The sequence below is a fragment of the Cygnus olor genome, unplaced genomic scaffold (assembly GCF_009769625.2).
Source record: "Cygnus olor isolate bCygOlo1 unplaced genomic scaffold, bCygOlo1.pri.v2 S102, whole genome shotgun sequence".
NCBI lineage: Eukaryota > Metazoa > Chordata > Aves > Anseriformes > Anatidae > Cygnus > Cygnus olor.
The window spans coordinates 13,968-29,565 of record NW_024429084.1 but is presented as its reverse complement, the minus strand read 5'-3'; the positions used below and the strand labels follow the sequence as shown (position 1 = coordinate 29,565).

The 15,598-nt window shown below is 49.2% G+C and overlaps 1 protein-coding gene across 1 annotated transcript; it reads right to left on the bottom strand.

Annotated features, from left to right (window-relative positions):
• Positions 1–4,218: 4,218 nt before the first annotated feature.
• Positions 4,219–13,050, bottom strand: LOC121063083 (olfactory receptor 10H1-like). The gene is made up of 3 exons (XM_040543416.1): positions 12,157–13,050; positions 6,075–6,137; positions 4,219–4,488 (listed from the first exon to the last, which is right to left on the bottom strand). The coding sequence occupies exons 1-3, from the start codon at positions 13,048–13,050 to the stop codon at positions 4,219–4,221; spliced, it is 1,227 nt and encodes a 408-aa protein (XP_040399350.1).
• Between the last annotated feature and the right edge of the window lie 2,548 nt (positions 13,051–15,598).

Below are 15,598 nucleotides of genomic sequence, written 5' to 3'. Positions count from 1 at the left end.
AACCTCAGGGTTTCTTGGGAAGACAAATGTCATCCCTCTGAACGTCTGTCCATCCTCCTTCTTTCCCCTCGTCTTATCACTAAGCATGATGCCATATGGTATGGGACATTCCTTAGGCCAGTTTGTGTCAGCTGTCCTGGCTGTGTCCCCTCCCAGCTTCTTGGGGACCTCCAGCCTCCTCACTGGTGGGGCAGCGTGAGATGCCAAAAAGTCTTTGACTCTGTGCAAGCACTGCTCAGCAACAACTAAAGCATCACTGTGTTATCAGCATTATTCTCAACATTATTTCTGTAAACCCAAAACACAACACCATGCAAGACTCTACAAACAAAATTAACATAATCCCAGCCAAAATCGCGACAATAATCCACCCCTTATTCCATATCATTCGCATCACATGCAGGTCTCCTACACTTTCGAATACATCCAGCTCCCACAGCAGTCTCCTGGAGAAACTGGCTGTTCATGGCTTGGACAAATGTACTCTTCGATGGGTAAAAGCTTGGTTGGCTGGCTGGGCCCAAACGGTCCCAGCCAGCCAGAAAACACAGTTGGTCCCAGCCAACTAGAAAACACAAGCTCTTGGCAAGACTCCCTGCTGGCCCAGGTACAGCTCACATACCCTCGTTTCCCACTCATTTGACGGCTTTCTGGGGCTACTGAATGCAGCCACTGGCATTGGGCTGCGCAAAGTCCACTCCTCCCTGCGCACGCAAGTCACCAGCCTGGCAGAGCCTGCTGCCCTTGCACCTGCTGCCACCCTAACACGAGGGTGACACACTCATGGCCCCACAAGGAGTCCTGATACACCCCAGGAACGAAGAAGGCAAAGGCGTGGATGCCCTAGTTGTCCCAATTGCCCTTTGCTATCCCCCATTCCTTCCCAGGGAAGCAGTGGCTGGCAGATGCCAGGAAAGGGGTCAGGCCTTGCTTCTGGCAGGCTCTGGGTGCACCCAGCCGTGAGCACACGGAGACCCTGTGTGGTGGTTTTACTCGGGTGGGCAGCCGAGTTCCACCACAGCCGCTCTCTCAGTCCTCCTCCTCAAATAGGAAGGGGGAGAAAATACAACACAAAGTGCTCAGGTTGAGATAAGGATGGGGACGTTACTGAACAATTACCGTGATGGGCAAAACAGACTCAGAGTAGGGAGATAGTACGATTTATTGCCTATTACTAACAAGCTAGAGAAGTGAGAGACAAAGGAAAGAAACCAAAAACGCCTTCCCTCCCATCCACCCTCTTCCACCTCTTCCCCCCGAGCAGTGCAGGTGAATGGGGGAATGGGGGCTGAGGTCAGTCTATAGCACTTCATCTCTGCTACTCCTTCACAGTCACTCTTGTCCCCTGCTCCAATGTGGGGTTCCTCCCACAGGATGCCGTCCTTCCCAAACTGATCCGACGTGGGCTTCTTGCAGGCAGCAGCTCTTCAAGAACTGCTCCAGATATGGGTCCATACCACGGGGTCCATCCCTCAGGAGCAAACTGCTCCAACCTGGGTCCCCCACGGGCAGCAGCTCCTGACAGGTCACCTGCTCCTGCGTGGGCTCCTCTCCATGGGCTACAGCATGGAGATCTGCTCCATGTAGGACCCATGGGCTGCAGGGAGATAGCCTGCTCCACCAGGGGCCTCTCCACAAGCTTCAGGGGAACTTGAGCTCCGGTGCCTTGAGCACCTCCTGCCCTCCTTCTTCACTGACCTTGGCACCTGTTTCTCACTCCTCTCTCTCCCCCAGCTGCTGTTCCCCAGCAGTTTTTTTCCTCCTTTCTTAAATCTGCTCTCACAGAGGTGCAAACAACATCGTGTATTGACTCGGCTCTGGGTAGTGGCAGGTCAATTTGGAGCTGGCTGAAACTGGCCCTTAGCTAACATGGGGCAGCTTCTGGATTCTTCTCACAGAAGCCACCCCTGCAGCCCCCCCGCTACCAAAACCTTGCCACGTAAATCCACTACACTCTTAGATCTACTTCTTTTGCTGAGCAATTCTTCTACCTGGCTGCACCTCCCACAGGAGTTGCTCACAGAATCACAGAATCACAGAATGGTTGAGGTTGGAAGGGACCTCTGAAGATCATCTAGTCCAACACCCCTGCCAAACAGGATCACCTAGAGCACACTGCGCAGGATGGCATCCAGGCAGGTTTTGAATATCTTCAAAGGAGACTCCACAACCTCTCTGGGCAACCTGTCCCAGTGCTCTCTCACCCTCACAGTATAGAAGTGCCCTTTCATATTCAGATGCACCTTTCTGTGCTTCAGTTTGTGCCCATTGCCTCTAGTCCTCTCACTGGGCACAACTGAAAAGAGTCTGGTTCCATCCTCTTGACACCCACCCTTCGGATATTTCTATTCATTGTAGAGTTGGTTGGTTTGTTTAGATCCACTTGGATCCACTCCTTCTCCCTGATGGTGAGAGAGTAGGGGACCCTCTGTCTGGGTGGCTGTGTTGGTTCCAGTAGGTTGCAGGGGAAGCAGAGAACATGGATTTCTGCTGACAGGATACCACGACTGGAGCTCCCTGTGAGCATTTCACAGCCACTGTTTGCACTAGCAGAGTGGCAGCACTCTCCCTGCACATACTCCTGTGCAAACTGCCGTGCTGTGCAGGGAGGACTAGCTCCCCCACTGTGTTCAGCCCGGCACAGTTTACTGGTTGTGTTTCCAGCCTCCCAGTAGTTGCTTCTACCATGGTGAGTACGTAGCACTTGCCTTGGCGGGTTTGTGGCTGTGGCCCGGTATAGTCAATTTGCCAGGCCTCACCATAGAAATCAGAGAATCATAGAATCATAGTATGGCTTGGGTTGGAAGGGACCCTAAAGATCTTCTAGTTTCAACCCCCCTGCCATAGGCAGGGATGCCACCCATTAGATCAGGTTTGCCAGGGCCCCATCCAGCCTGGCCTTGAACACTTCCAGGGATGGGGCATCCACAACCTCTCTGGGCAACCTGTTCTAGTGCCTCACCACCCTCTGAATAAAGAATTTCTTCCTAACATCCAATCTAAATCTCCCCTCTTTCAGTTTCAAACCATTCCCCCTTGTCCTATCATTATCTACATGTGTAAAGAGTCCTTCTTCATCCTTTTTGACAACCCTTTAAGTATTGGAAGGCCACAATGAGATCTCCACAGAGACTTCTCCAGGCTGAACATCCCCAGCTCTTTCAGCATTTCTTCATAGGAGAGGTACTCCAGCCCTCTGATCATCTTTGTGGCCCTCCTCTGGACCTGTTCTAACAGCTCCACATCCTTCTTGTGCTGGGAGCCCAAGACCTGGATGCAGTACTCCAAGTGGGGCCTCACAAGGGCAGAGTAGAGGGGGACAGTCACCTCCCTCAACCTGCTGGCCACTGCTCTGTTGATGCAGACAAGGATGCAGTTGGCCTTCTGGGCTGCAAGCGCACACTCGCACACTGCTGGCTCATGTCGAGCTTCTCATCCACCAGAACCCCCAAATCCCTCTCCGCGGGGCTGCTTTCAATGAGTTCTTCTCCCAGTCTGTACCCATGCGTGGGATCACCCTGGCCCAGGTGCAGCACCTTGCGCTTGGACTTGAACCTCATTAGGTTCACGTGGGCCCACTTCTCAAGCTTATCCAAGTCCCTTTGGATGGCATCCCTTCCTTCTGTTGTATCAACTGCACCACTCCGTTTGGTGTCATCTCCAAACTTGCTGAGGGTGTCCTCAGTCCCATCATCTATGCCATTGATGAAGATACCGAAAAGCACCGGTCCCAAGACAGGCCCCTAAGGGACACCACTCATCACCAACCTCCATCTGGACATAGAGCCATTGACCACTATTCTCTGGGTGCGTCCATCAAGCCAATTCCTTATCCACCAAATGGTCCACCCTTCAAATCCATATCTCTCCAATTTAGAAGTCAGGATGTCATGTGGGACTGTGTCAAAAGCCTTACAGAAGGCCTTACTCTCATGGCTTGCTTGCTTGCAGCACAGGTTTCACACTCATGGGTGATCTGTGTTATTGCCTCCGTGGTCAGGTCCACCCCTTGACCACAAGCTCATCTGTATGTGGAATCCCTCCCCAGAAGTCCTGATGTTTCATGGGCCCATCAAGCTACAAACAGCTCACCCCTACTTCCATAGTCCAGGTCCACCTGAGCCACTTCAAGTTTCGAAGCCCGGTCCACCTCTTTGTTATTCTGTTGTTCTTCAGTGGCACAATTCTTTGGCATGTGAACATCTACAGGACATACTTTTACATCAACATCTTCCACTCGGCAGCAATGTCTTGCCACAGTGCAGCTGCCCAGATGCGTTTACCTCTGCCCTGCCAGTTGCTCTGCTTCCATTGTTTTGCCTTGACTATGGGGGCAACTGATACCGTCGACAGCTGGCCCTCTGGGTTAGCCACAGTGTGTGTTATCTGGTCATCAGACTCAGTGACCTCCTCCTTCCCTTGAGGGTGCTGGATGGTGTTAATTACAGTTTGATAGGCGCAGGCCAGGCCCCAGCACAGTGCAGCAACCTGGAGTTCTCTGACATTGCCAGGGTCAGGGCATACATCTTTCAAACATTTGATCAGTTTTTTAGGATTTCACACTTGTGCAGGGGTGAAGTTCAAAACCATCAGAGGAGACAACCGCGACAGGTACCTGCCCATAACTTCCCACACACCTTGCCACCCACCACCACGCTGTCTCAGGGTAGATTCCTGGGTGGTCGTCTTAAATAATTGTTTAACATTAACAGAAACACATTCTGGAGATCTATGTTGGTTACCCATGGACGTTCAAAAACTCTAAAGCTACTGTAATTAGCCCATGGGAAAAGAAGGATGAGGTACCATTCCTGATATCATCCACAAACTGTCTTCCAGAGGAGAAAGAAGAGTGTAGTTGTTAATATTCTCCAAGAGACAGTACCAAAGTACAGAGAAGATAGCAAATTCAAGGCCCAAATACAAGATTAGGCTCAAGCACGGTGATCTGAAAAAACAGACAGCCTTTAGCAAACTCTCAGATCTGATACATAGTAAAAGGAAGTACATGTTACGGACCATATAAAGCAGGATCACAGAAGAATATTAGGAGCAAAGCAGACAATATTGTGACTATCGTTAACTAAGTATGACAATTCGTAAATTCCCTCTAAAGTGCTCTGGTCAAATCTACTGTTATCTCAACCCTTTGAGCACCATGTTGGGTGCCAAAAAGGACTGTGGTGGTTTTACCTTGCTGGGCAGCTAAACTCCACCACAACCACTCTCTCACTTCCTCTCCTCAAAAGAAGAGGGGCAGAAGAATGTATGATGGAAAGAAAAAGGCTCACAGGTTGAGATAAGGATAATTTAATTAAAGGGAAAAGAAAGGGAAAAAAACATACTCTCTACTTCCCATCAATAAGCGATGTTTGGCCATGTCCTGAAAAGCAGGGCTCCAATGTATGTAGCAGTTGTTTGGGAGGACAGATGTTCATAACCAGATTCCTCCCAGCCCCAACCCGCCCCTTCGCCTTACCATTTCCCACCCTTTATTGCTGAGTGCGACATCATGTGGCATGGAATATCCCTTTGGTTGGTTTAGGTCAGCTGCCCTGGTGATGTCCCCTCTCCACTTCTTTCCCACCCTCAGCCTACTGGCTTTGGGGATTTTGGAGAGTTTTAATGTTGTGCAATAGACAAAACACTGGTGTGATATCAGGGCTGTTTTAGCTACAAGTGCAGAGCACAGCACTGTATGGGCTGCTGCAGGGAAAAGCTAACTCCATCCCAGCCAGACCCAGCACACCCCACTTAATCCCAATTTTGTTGACCTTGTGATCCTTCCCTATCACATCACCCCATGCCCTTGGGCCAGCAGCCCTGTGTGTTGCTGCTTCACACAGCTACTGGTTGCCCTCTCCCTCCTCCATTTTTCATAGTTTAAAGTCCTCCTTAAGAGGTCAACCATCCTATTGGCAAAAATGTCTTTGCCTTGCTTAGAAAGATGCACCCCATCTCTGCATGGCAGACACTGGTCCTCAAACACGGTTCCAGTTGTCATCAACACCAGTTCAGCAGCCAATTGTTGACCTGTCCTACCAGTGCCCTCCTTCTCACACGTTTCCCCTCACTGGCAAGATTGAGGAGAACACCACCTGGGTCCCTGTGCACTTGACTACTGCCCTCAGAGCTCTGTAGTCCGTTTTGATACTGCCAAGGTTTCCCCTAGCAGTATCATGTGTGCCAATTTTCGCCAATGAGCAGATGGTTCTCCTAATCTCCATGAGCTTTCCAAGATGGTACAGAATGGTCTGTGTGTCATTGGTCTGTTCTTATATCACCCTTAGATGCAGCCCTTCCAGACCATGGTCTCCTCATGGCTGAGTTTCCTCAAGTAGCCCCTGAATTGATCCTCATCCACTGTTTGCATTTATCTCTTCCCCGAGTCTTCTCTGTAAGAACAAAGGCCTAAAGGACCTTGCTGGTAAAGACTGAGGCAAAGACACTGAGTACCTATCTGCATCTACCCCTGCTACATTCTCCATCCCATCTAGCGGTGCACCCACATTTTCTTTGTTTCCTCTTTTACCGTAAATGAAGCAATAGCAGCTCATATGCACACCATGGATGTCCCTTGCAAGTGCCAGCTGTAGGAGAGTTTTGGCTTTCCAAATTCTTTGCTCAAACAGTGTTTCTCAGTTCCTCTTTTTTCAGCTGTTCCCTGCATCCACTTCCTATAGATTGCCCTTTTGCACTGGAGCTCAGTCATGAGTTTCCTGTTTAGCCAAAAGCTGTCTCTGGAGATGAAGGCTGTCAGTATCTTAACAAATGTACCAGAGCGCTTATTAAAACACGCACACACAAAAAGTCCTAATTAGCTATGACTCTGCCCATAATTGCCTTCAAGTCCTGTGTGGCCAATTGGAGAAATATCAGGAGTGTAGCTAAAAAGGGAAGATATCAATGCATATACAAACCAAACAAAAACAAAAACAAACAAACAAACAAAAAAACACTTCTCTGTCTTCTTTAAATATCTTTATTTTACAACTTAAAGAATAAGCAATACCAGCTTTCTATAATTGTTATTGATTCATAATATCTCCTGCTGAAGTCTGAACGTGGAGGAAAAGGAGGACCCTTGCCACTGGACAATGTATGGGCACTCTTTAGTGCCACCCCTTCACCCCACTTTTATCAGCCACCTGCAACTCAGAGAACTCTCTCAAATCTGTGCATTTTCTACTGCAGTCCGTAGCTGAGAGTTACAGCTCTATATGTCTGTTCTTACCTTACTTAGAGAACTTACTTAGAGAACTACCTGCACACAGAAGGATTTCTCTTGGCTGTGAACAAACAAGGAGAAAACATGGTATAGCTGAATAAAATGTAAGATGCATTCCTCAGTGGTACATGCAGTCCAAATTGTCTCCGTGGAAGGACACTTTTCATGGGGAATAACAGTACTGGAAATGTTTTAGAGGTGGGAAGAAGAGAGGCGAGGTGAGGTGAGGAAAGGAGAGGGACCTCATTGCATCCTTTCAGTAATTAAAGGTAGTTTATAAAAAAGATGGAAAGTGATTTTTCACATGGGCAGATAGTGACAGGCACCCAACCTCCTGGTGCCTCCTTGCAGCCCAAAGCAAATACCTCTAAAGCTCTGCCTGAGCAGGACGAGTTGTAGGTACAAATGTGTCCATGTGCAGGGCTGGGGCAAGGAACAGGCAGGAAGAGTCTAAGGTAAAGAAACAGAAACCTTTTCACTGCTGTATTTCATTATGGGCAATCCAGATTAGAGAAGTGTTAAAGCTGAATGGTGCCCTGCGAAGACTGTAACAGCCCTGACATGGAGAAGCAGCAGGATAACGCACAGAAGCAGGTCTTCTGGTACATCCCTCTAAATATGGAGGGTAGCTCCCCTTCTGCAGTGCCCTTCCTACTTCCACAGCAGCACATGGAGGACAGAGAGTCCTTTACATGCTCCTGTATGGGACAGAAGTTGGCTTTTGAGGCTGTGGTCTTGGATGAGAAGTCCTTTCCACCCAAGAAGGTATCTGTTAGTCGTTCAATAGGATTTGAACACGGGACATAAAAGGCATGGATGGCAGAAGTCTAAAGGTTTTATCTGATGTTTTCTCTGCCTTTTCACACTGGACAGTCTCTCCTTCCTCCCCAAGAATACTGAGATGTCCATGCAAATGGCTGTAAATAACACAGGGGAATCTGCTGCCACATCAGAGACCACCTAACCCACTGGATCTTGCAAGTGTTAAAAGGAGGCAGCTTCCTCATCTGTTTTCACAGAATGACAGAGTCACAGAATGGTTGAGGATGGAAGGGACCTCTGGAGATCATCTGGTCCAACCCTGCTGCTCTAGCACCAGCACCTAGAGCAGGTTTCCCAGGACCATGTCCACATGGCTTTTGAAGATCTCCCAGGAGGAGACTCCAGCACCTCTCTGGGTAACCTGTTGCAGTACTCCACCACCCACACAGCACAGAAGCACTTCCTGACATTTAGACAGAACCTCTTTTGTTGCAGTTTGTTCCCAGTGCCTCTTTTCCTGGCACTGGGCACCACTGAAAAGAGCCTGGAATCTGTGCTCTCTGCACTGTCTTCAGGTATTTATGGACATTGATAGGATGTTTCCTGAGCCTCCTCTTCTCCAGTCCGAGCAGCTCCCACTCCCTCAGCCTCTCCTCCTCATAGGAGAGGTGCTCCAGTCCCTCAATCACCTTGGTGGCCCTACGTGGGACTTGTTCCAGTATGGCCACATCTCTCTTGTACGGCAGGGGGGAGGGGGGGTGGGGGTGCGGGGCGTCCAGAACTGAACCCAGCGCTCCAGGTGTGGCCTCACCAATGCTGAGTAGAGGGGAAGGATCACCTCTCTTAACCTACTGGAGATACTTTGCCTAATGCAGCCCAGGATGCCATTGTCCTTCCTAGCGGCAAGGGCCCATCGCTGGCTCACGTTCGTCTCGGCGCCCACCAGGCCCTCCAGGTCCTTTCCCATGGAGCTGCTTCCCAGCTGGCTGCCCCCAGCACATCCTGGTGCTGGGGTTGTTCCTCCCCAGGTGTATGGCTCTGCACTTCCCCTCCATGAGACTCCTGTCAGCCCATTTCCCCAGCCTGTCCACGTCCCTCTGAATGGTAGCACAACCCTGTGGTGAATCAGCCACTCCCCTCATTTTCGTGTTGTCTGCAAATTTACTGACGGTGCATCTACCCTGTCATCCAGACTGTGAATGAAGATGTTAAACAAGAGTGGGCCCAGTATTGACCCCTGGGGTACTCCTCTCATTACCGGCCTCCAAACAGACTGCACCACCGACCGCCACCCTCTTGGCCCAGGCATTCAACCAGTTTTCCATCCACCTCACTGTCAGCTCATCCAGCCCATTCTTTAACAGCTTCTATATGAGGATTTGATAGGGGGACAGTGTCAAAGGCCTTTCTGAAGTCCAGGCTTTTCTTTGGCGAAAGAATTTCAGAAAACAATCATAGAATGCCTTAGGAGCAGCTTATCACCATGCAAAGACCAGGAAAGTTTCCGTTTTCAGGAAGCTGGAAATAGGCATCCATAACCAGGAAAATGGTTGCAGGTGGCCAGAGAAACAGAAGGCCAGATGCTAAGGTAGGTCCAGAGCAGCACCTTCCAGTAATACCCACAGAATCACAGAATGGTTGAGCTGGAAGGGACCTCTGGACATCACCTAGTCCAAACCCTGGCTCAAGCAGGGCCAGGACCATGTTCAGGTGGCTTTGGAATATCTCCAAGGAGGAAGGCTCCACAACCTCTCTAGGCAACCTGTTCCATTGCTCAGTCGCCCGCACAGTAAAGAGTTTCCTGATGTTCAGGTAGAACCTCCTGTGTTTCAATGTGGGCAAATGTCCACTGGGAGTTCCACAATAATTATAGTGAATTAAAGCAAATTTCAAAATGAGGATGAAACTTTCCTTGATGAAGTAGGAAATGGACTATTAGATGTGTACGAAATTTGATGTTTCCGGAAAAGGACAGCACCAGAGACAGGGATAGCATCTTGGTCCCTGCTTCTAGGGCAGTTCTCTCCCATGGCCAAGCTGTAGCTGTTTGCTCCCAAGGGTAAATGAGATGTGTGTCTGAGTGCCCACCACTGCCATCAGTGTCTGCCCTTTGCAGCAATGCCAGTGTTAGGAAGGGAGGAGGTGAGTTTTATAGTCCTAAAATCCATATAAAATGCAATACAAAGACAGTCGGTGCCTGTTTAGAGCTAGATTGACCAACCTGTGCCTTGCTCTGAATTTCTGTGCGGGCAGAAACCAAAGTAGAAAGCTGTTTAAAAATAAATAAATAAATAAATAAATAAATAAACAACAACAAAAAACTACCAACATGTGCTATGTCACATTTATTTTCTGTGGATGTAAAGGACAAATATTTCCATCTGAATCACCTTTCATCTCTGCTAGGAAGCACAAGCACAAACAGCACAGGGGCACTCATGGCTGCTCCAGCACAGGTCTGGTGCAATGGGAACTCTAGCAAGAAATGTCTGTTTCTCAGGGGTTTCTTCAGGTGGTCCTGCTGAGCTTGACGTTTTAAAACCAGCTATTAGCAGGGACATGGCCAAGCTCTGGCATGCCATCAGCCAGGCACAAGGTGAAATGTGCCAACGTGGCAAGAGCTCCTACCCCCCCATGCTCCAGCCCTTGTCCACCTGTCCAAAAGGCCAAGGGGCAGACCTATCCTTCAGACCTGAGCTCAGCAGGCTCTTGGACTTTCTTTTTAAACAGAATCCTATTAGATTTGCACAAAGCAGGCTGAATTTTCCAGGGAAGCACTGGCACACCCCTGTCCAAAGCTCCCCTTCTCCTGGCTATGCTCACTGCCTGTCTGTATCAGGCTACTCCGATGGATTTTTCTCTCTTTCTTACCCTTCCCTCCTGAGATCTGTCTCACCAAGGGTTCCTGTGCACTGATGGGATGAAATGGGGAGACAACAACCCCACACAACCATTGTCATGGTGCCTGTGAAATCAGTGTAGTGTTGCATATCCTGGATGTTAGACCCTGGAAGTCTGCCTGTTCCTCAAGCTATGGCTGGGCCAACAAATATATCTACTGGTCTGCGCAAAGTACAGTGACTTTTACCCAGTATTTTTTTTTCCTTAGGTCTGTCGAAAGCACATTCAAGTGGTGTCCTCTCACTTGCAGTAAAAATCATGCACAAATATGCTGCTACTGAGTAACACTTCCTTTATTTTTCATTCTGAATACGGAAGAGCACTGGTAGGTTAGTTACTTATTACAAAGCTATTAGTTAAAGCAAGTGGATTCAGAGATCTCCCTGTCTTTTGTCTGTAGCCCTGGGAGAGAATATAGTCCTGCTGAAGTTACACGTGTGTCATGGGAGGAGAAATTATGCCTGAAAATCAGTGTTCAGAAAAACTGAGATATTTTATGATTTTGCACCTATCCAGATGTAGGAAAACTGTTTAAATGCTCGATTGTTTTTGCATAAACAGGAGTACAAACACCTGGGGGAAAATAAATAAATAAATAAATAAATATTTTTCTCTCAAACAAAATCCTTATACTCTAAAACCACCTTTTTAAATCCACATCTCAATTCCTTAGAGAAGTGAGTTTTTCAAAACAGCAGAATAGTAAACTGTGTTTGTCTTCAAGTGAGCACTTTTGAGTTTGCAAATTGTCAAAAGCTGAACAAGACAAAAGGGAATCAGTCCAAAGCCTTCTCAGGCCAGCTTCGCAGTCAGCACCAGAAGAGGCAAAGTCATGCTTAGAGGATCAGTCAGTGTGCCTACGGCGAGGACAAGAGCCTACTGCACCAGGTCTCAGACATTCACCTGCTGCTCCTCGAGGAGTGGCTCGTGTCTCCTCTGGGAGGGTTGAGAACTTTGTCCACTCTTGCTTCTGCATGATGCTGAATTTGCAGCATTAAAAGTTAAACCTAGATGCTCCAGCCAAGCCTTGCAGTGCAGCCTGCGATGCCCAGCGAGTGCAAAAAGTGTCACATTTGCAAGAATGAATCATTTGCCTGGAAAAATGTATGGCTATTCTTTTGAAAGCAGCAAGGAACTACCAAAGGAAAATAAATAAATAAATAAATAAATATTAGCAATCATCATTCCTGTAACTGAAACTAGATCCTGGACAATATTTGCATTCCTGATGATGAAGCTTTTCTTCAGAGATTTCCAAAAGGCATTTTTAAATCTTTGTTTCGCAGACTAAAAATGATGGGGCTCAGGAAGGGGGTGAAGACAGTATAAGACACATCAATCAGAACACTAGCTCCTGCAGCACGGGGTGACTGGTGTTTCAAATAGATGACAGAGGCACAACCGTAATGCACCACCACTATGGTGATGTGGGAGGCACAGGTGGAGAAAGCTTTGTGCCTCCCCTTGGCTGATGGCATCTGCAGGATACAGCCAAGGATAAAGGCGTAGGAGAGAAGGATGAACAGAAAGCATCCCAACAAGGCAGTAATGCAAAAGATGCCAACTACAGTGCCAACCAGCTCTCCACCAGCACAAGCCAGCTGGAGTATGGGGGGCACATGGCAGAAGAAGTGGTCAACGTGGTGGGACTGGCAGAATGGTAACTGGAACACAGCACCGGTCACCAGCACCCCCAGGAGACCACCGCCTGCCCATGAGGCAGCCACCAGCTGGGTACAGGCTCGGGAGGTCATCACGGTGCTGTAACGCAAGGGCTGACAGATCGCCACGTACCGATCATATCCCATCACTGTCAGGAGGAAAGAGTGCGTGAATCCAAACATGAAGGAGAAATGCATTTGTGCAGCACAGCCCAGGAAAGAAATGGTTCTAGTTCCCGGCACTAATCCAGACAGCATCTTTGGGATGATGGAGAAGGTATAACAGATTTCTGAGAAGGATAGAGCACTTAGAAAAAAATACATGGGCATGTGCAGCCTCTGATGCAGCCTGATAACAAACATTATCACAATATTTCCAACTAGGGTCACCACGTGCATTAGGAGAAACAGCACAAACAGCACGGCCTGGAGTTTAGGAAAGTGGGAAAACCCAATAAAAACAAACCCTGTTGGAACGGTTTGATTCTCCCTTCTCATTTGTGCTTTGTCTGAGAAGAGCACAAGAAGAGCAATATTTTAACAGCACCAGCTGTAGCCTGGTGTGAGGACGGCAGTGGTGAAGATTTTGAGCATTCCCCTTTTAAGGCTGAATTTCTCTCTGCACTCTCAATCCTATGCCGAGCACAGCACGCCTTTTTGTTCTCCACTGCTGCTTGCCTTCAAGGGTTGTGCTGCGTTAGCTAAAGGAGTACACTGGCCCCTCTGTGTGCAGCATCACTGATTGCAGCTGGAAAGAACAAGAAAGAAAAGAACAGAAGTGGCATTAGTTCCTCAGCAGGCTTAGGGCACGCTGCACACATGGGAGAAGTGAGGATTTCTTACTGGCATTCATCCAGGGAGGAGCAGAATTGAACCCTGGCCACCATGGGCTGCAGCTCCAAGGGCTTTGCATGGACTGAGAGGGATGAACCTAAGTGCAGACACCTCAGGCAGACAGCTCACCCTCCCTCCCACTCTCTCCTGAGATGTTTTGACCTTGTTCTCTCCTAGGATCTGCACCCACTGTAGCTGACCATGGATCTTGCTGGAGAGGGCAAGGGTAGTCGCCTGACTTATCCTGAACTGTAATGAAAGTGTCTTTAGCAGATCTAGGCATGGTGTGGGGAAGAGCAGCACGTTCAGTACTCCCACAGGACTCTAGGAGAGTGAACCGAGCTATATCTTAAGGGGAAACTTGTCTCACCTAACTCTGGATGTCCACCATTTGCGCATGTGTCTTTTTTCTCCTAGATGGGAACAGACATTTCTTGCGATGACTTGTCTGATCACATCAGTCTTTTACCTTCAGAGGGTGTGACCCACACTGCTCCAGGGGTGCTCGTGCTCCAGGAGGTGTAGCTCAGGGGATGCCTAGAGACATTTGGGGTGCTGGAAACTGGGGAGATGCCGTTTGATGTGATGGCCTTGGAACTGTAGGGATACCTTCCTAGAGCTGTGTTGTTTCAAGGTGCCCCCCTAACATGGATGGCATGTGTGGGGTGGTCTTGATCTCAGTGAGAACAGTGGGATATTACCCTGGCTTCTTAAAACAAGGTCTGACCCAGGCTTTAACACAGGACCACACCTGCACTGTCAGCTCCCAGCTCTGTTCACTGGACAGTTTGCACTGCTTGACTTTTTAATGCGTCATTAACCACAAGTCAGTGCAATCCTGGATCAGACAAGAGGGAGCAAGAAAGGGTGAGGAAAATACCTTTAAAACTTCCTCCAAGTCAATGTCTCCTCCTGCTGCTTTTGACCCACCGGCTTCAGGAGGAAGAGGTGTTCGCTGACCTTCAGCAGGACGCTGCCGCCTGCCCAGGCAAGCATCTCCCTGGGATACCGACGAGGAGGTGATGAGCACTCGCTCTCCCAGGAAGGACGGATGCACTGCACCACACTGCAGCCCGTCAGCCCCGTGATGATCCTGTGTGCCTGTTCTCTCAGTGCCCAGCCACAATCATGGCTTTACGGAGGGTCTTAAATAGCTTGTGGGCACCTCCAGTGGATTGAGCACCGTTATCCAGGGCAGGATTCTGCCTGGCTCTTACCTGCAGGCAGCGCAGGTGCCAGGCTGGCAGCGGGGGCTGCAGATCTCCTTCTCTCTTGGTGCAGAAATGTAGGGATGATTAGGAGCTCTGCCCCTGTCCCTCTTCCCCACTGCGAGCCTGGCACTGGGGTTTGAAGAAACAGTCTGGGGAGGTGGAGACACGGCTCCCTCCTTCGTGCCTCTTGAGGTGAAGCATCCCACAGGAGGCCACATTGTCACGAATCCCAACACGTAGCCAAACAGAGGTTGGTGCTGTGCAGCCCTGGATTTTTAAGCAGCAGTTAAACATCTGCATGGGAACAGAATCTGGAGCTCTCCTCAGAAAGAAGCACAGGACTGTGCTCGAATAGCCCAGCTCGGAGGTGCCGTCCCCCATCTCTTGCCGTCTCCCCAACCCCTCATCACACAGAGCACCAGGCACTCTGCCTGTAAGGCCCGGGTCTCTGGGGTGGCACAGGGCCACTCCTTGTGTCTGAGATAGTTTAATACTGCGTTTTAGGACTACTTCTGAAAAAAAACGCAATAATAGACCCAAATCACAAGGGGGTTTCTCACAGCTGTTTGTCTGGACAACTCAGTACTACAGTGGAAATCTGTGGATGGGCAGGAGATTCAGGCCTCTTCAGTTTCCCTCTCCTGGCATAAGGTTAGGATTCAGCTCACCTAACTCCAGAAGTCTTGCATGGAAGTATCTCCACCTGGGCTAGATCCCCAGGTCCTCAGACAGGAGGAAGGGACCATGGGGCACACCTCTCTTCGTTCCACATCACGGTAGGACACGGAGGACCTCATGTCCCTGTGCTGACTGTGTAGAGCATGTGGGTGACCAGCTCACAAACAGACCACATACACAGAACAAGCCTCTGGACAGATGGCCTGATCACAAATACCTCCAGTATCAGCAAGAATATCTGCTCAAGCTCTCTGGGACTGGGTTTAGTTATCTAGTGCTCTGCTAGGAATAGGACATCCTGACAGCTTCTCAAAGGTTGTCAT

Coding starts and splice junctions, on each gene's coding strand:
- LOC121063083 (XM_040543416.1), bottom strand. CDS start 13,050: ATGAGAAGGGAGAATCAAACCGTTCCAACAGGGTTTGTTTTTATTGGG. Junction 6,138..12,156: donor TGCGAAACAAAGATTTAAAA/ATGCCTTTTGGA, acceptor AAAACGGACTAC/AGAGCTCTGAGGGCAGTAGT. Junction 4,489..6,074: donor TGTTCTCCTCAATCTTGCCA/GTGAGGGGAAAC, acceptor AGAGAACTCCAG/GTTGCTGCACTGTGCTGGGG.